This window comes from Austrofundulus limnaeus, unplaced genomic scaffold (genome assembly GCF_001266775.1).
Source record: "Austrofundulus limnaeus strain Quisiro unplaced genomic scaffold, Austrofundulus_limnaeus-1.0 Scaffold103, whole genome shotgun sequence".
Taxonomy (NCBI): Eukaryota; Metazoa; Chordata; class Actinopteri; order Cyprinodontiformes; family Rivulidae; genus Austrofundulus; species Austrofundulus limnaeus.
Genome location: NW_013952505.1, coordinates 81,066 through 83,841, shown reverse-complemented (window position 1 = coordinate 83,841; position 2,776 = coordinate 81,066). Strand labels below are relative to the sequence as shown.

General features: G+C 37.7%; 1 protein-coding gene across 2 annotated transcripts in view; it reads left to right on the top strand.

The window, feature by feature from the left end:
- LOC106521108 (partitioning defective 3 homolog) overlaps positions 1-2,776 on the top strand; it is a 330,008-nt gene that overhangs the window by 264,845 nt on the left and 62,387 nt on the right. For both annotated transcript variants that reach the window (XM_014013528.1, XM_014013529.1), the window contains 1 exon segment: positions 772-920. In XM_014013528.1, the coding sequence (XP_013868982.1) occupies positions 772-920 (149 nt within the window).

Below are 2,776 nucleotides of genomic sequence, written 5' to 3'. Positions count from 1 at the left end.
GGTGTACCCTGCGCGTCAAAATCGGACGTAGAGGGAACCTTGGAAAAGTGTCAATATGTGACGACATGGGAGTGAGAATGGGTTGTATACACACATAAGAATAGTAAATACAAAGCTGTACCTATCAGGATCACCATGGCCCAGATGACTGAGAACCATCACCAGCCTTTTTGTAACTTTATTTTGTCTCTCCCAACAACAAGATGTCCCCGCTTTTATTGTAAATCTGCTTCTCCTCATGCAAATACCCCTTTCCTCCCAACCGCCTMTTCTCCATTTCCCCTCTGATTTTTTTTAATTAAGATCCAGACATAGATATAGGTGATCTTAAAAGGAGCACACTAAAGTGGGTTGGGTTTTGTCGTGCTACAGACATATGGGTGTCTGGAGGGCTTGATGAGAATTGAGTGGCCATGACCCTGCAGCACTCTCACCTCACTGGGGTATCACACATCTAGGCCAAAACCCCCTCTTCCTAATTATAGTGCWTTCTGAGTCTGAGCAGAGGTGGAGGTGTCCTTGATTAAAAAAGCATTGAACTGAAAGATTGAAACTGTGTATACAGTATGTGCATGTGTGAGTGTTGAATGTTGATGGTCATTATTTSATAGTAAAGAGGCAGTAGAGTGTGCTTGTGTGAATAATAAGACATGTTTGTTTCTCTGTCAAATTACAATACTAGGAAACTTAGTCATTGTGTAAATTAATGACTAGTTTTGTTTAAAAAAAACTGTCTGTTTTTCTCTTTTCTCTTTGTCTTACAAACTGTAGMTCACTAAGTCCAGATGCAGACCCTGACGTTTCATTCCAGAGGGAGGGCTTTGGTCGACAGAGTATGTCCGAAAAGCGTATCAAGCAGTACGACAATGCTTCTCAACTGGAGATCATCAAGAACCGCAAGTCCAAGAGCATGGATCTAGGTAAAACMTCTGCATTCTCAAATGGACTGAACTAGTAATGTGCCTATTACATTTGCATTTAGTGAACTTCACTAGTTCCATCCAGTCAAGAACTGCAGAATAGTGATGCAACAATAAATGTATATGAACTGCATGCAATCAAACCAAAAATACAATAGTCAAAAATGATCTCTTCTCTCATTTAGAAGAGGACACACATTATTATCTCAAGCACTCTACACCAAAGCAAAGCAAGAATGGCTAGTTCAAGTAAAACACAGTATCTATAAAATCAGCTTGTTTGTTTCAAATCAGCTYTGTGGAAATGTTTTCCTGGTGATCTGCAACAGCAATGGAGAAAGGTGACTGTATGGAAACCCAAAATGGTACAATTTGCATGCTTTGAAATGCTGTTTGGCATCTCGTTTACTGTTAAATACACCACCTGGTATTTAATAGGCATCACCCGTGTTTCAACAGAACTCTAGCACTCACCTATCTGAGAAGCTAGGTGTGAATGTTTAATGTTTTATTGATTTTGTGCTTTCACACTGGCAGGTGTTATTCAGTTTATTTTGGCGTTAGCTTTAGGCCAAATAATTTGAAAAAATAAAAAATAAAAAACAGAAAAACACAAACCTGTGTGTGTGTTCTTCTCCGTAACTAAAAAGAGATAACTTCCAGTTTAAGAGTTTATCAAACTTTTTTGTTTGACCCATTGTTTGTAGAATTTGTTGACAGTTGAATTTTTTTTTTCCATCTTCTGCCGAACCAGTATTGACTGGTAAACTGAGGTACTGAACCATGATTTATTTGCTGTTAGAATTCTACAGGATTTTTAAGAGAAGTTTTAATGGTTCAAAACATGACGTTGCTTGTCCTAATCTGACTTGCACAATCAGGTAGACAGTATTACCCTTGCTTCTGAAATCGAAGCACAATCATGTTGCAGCCAGTGTGTGATGAAGTTGTAATTAAAATTATAAATACATATTTGGTTGCTTCTAGCATTTCCTTATTGCACCTGCATTATCCCAAGACTTGGCTGCTTGTCTTGAAGCCTCCTGTACTATGGAAATGTTATTTACAGTGATCTATGTCTTAAAATAACATATGTCAAGCTGCTTGAAGGCTTTGTACATTTATAACACACACCTTCTCCAGATCACGGTGAGGGTTCTGAACCTGCACCGGTGCCTTCTCACAGATCACTGCCTAATCTTGTTCATTCTCTGAATTTTTACATGGAGCTACTAGGGGAAAAGTTAATGGCGCAGCYTGGGGTGGGTTTCAGTTTGTTGAGCATGAAAATGGTTTCCATTACGTCCTTTGTGTTGAAAATATAATTGTTACTGAGAACAGGAAAGGAGTAGAATAGACAGGATGCTGAGATAATTTTATGATGGTGGTCTCATTAGTGCAATYCATGTTTTATCAGCAAGTTTCATCTAAAAAGCATCTTAATTGTTTGAAAGTGGAATCAGCAATATTCTTTGTGAATCTGATTAGATCTAGACAGTGGTGTGTATATTTTTTTTGCCTAAGAAATGGTTTCATCTGTTCAGAAGGTGGCGCGAGTCTCATTAAATAACTGGAATTATTGATCTTAGTTGCTGTATTATTTCTGAAGTATCKAGATCCATCTGTGTGTGGGTGTGTAATTATACATAAATCAAAGCTGCKGTATTTCCATTCCCTGTGGTGGTATGCTAAATTGTCTGTTGTATTCCCATATAACGTTTTGAATAAGTAGCATCATTCTTGTATTTGTTTAAGCTTTTGTTATTAACCTGACATATATACAGTGGTTTGCAAAAGTATTCATACCCCTTGAACTTTTCCATATTTTGTCACATTACAACCACAAACATAAATAT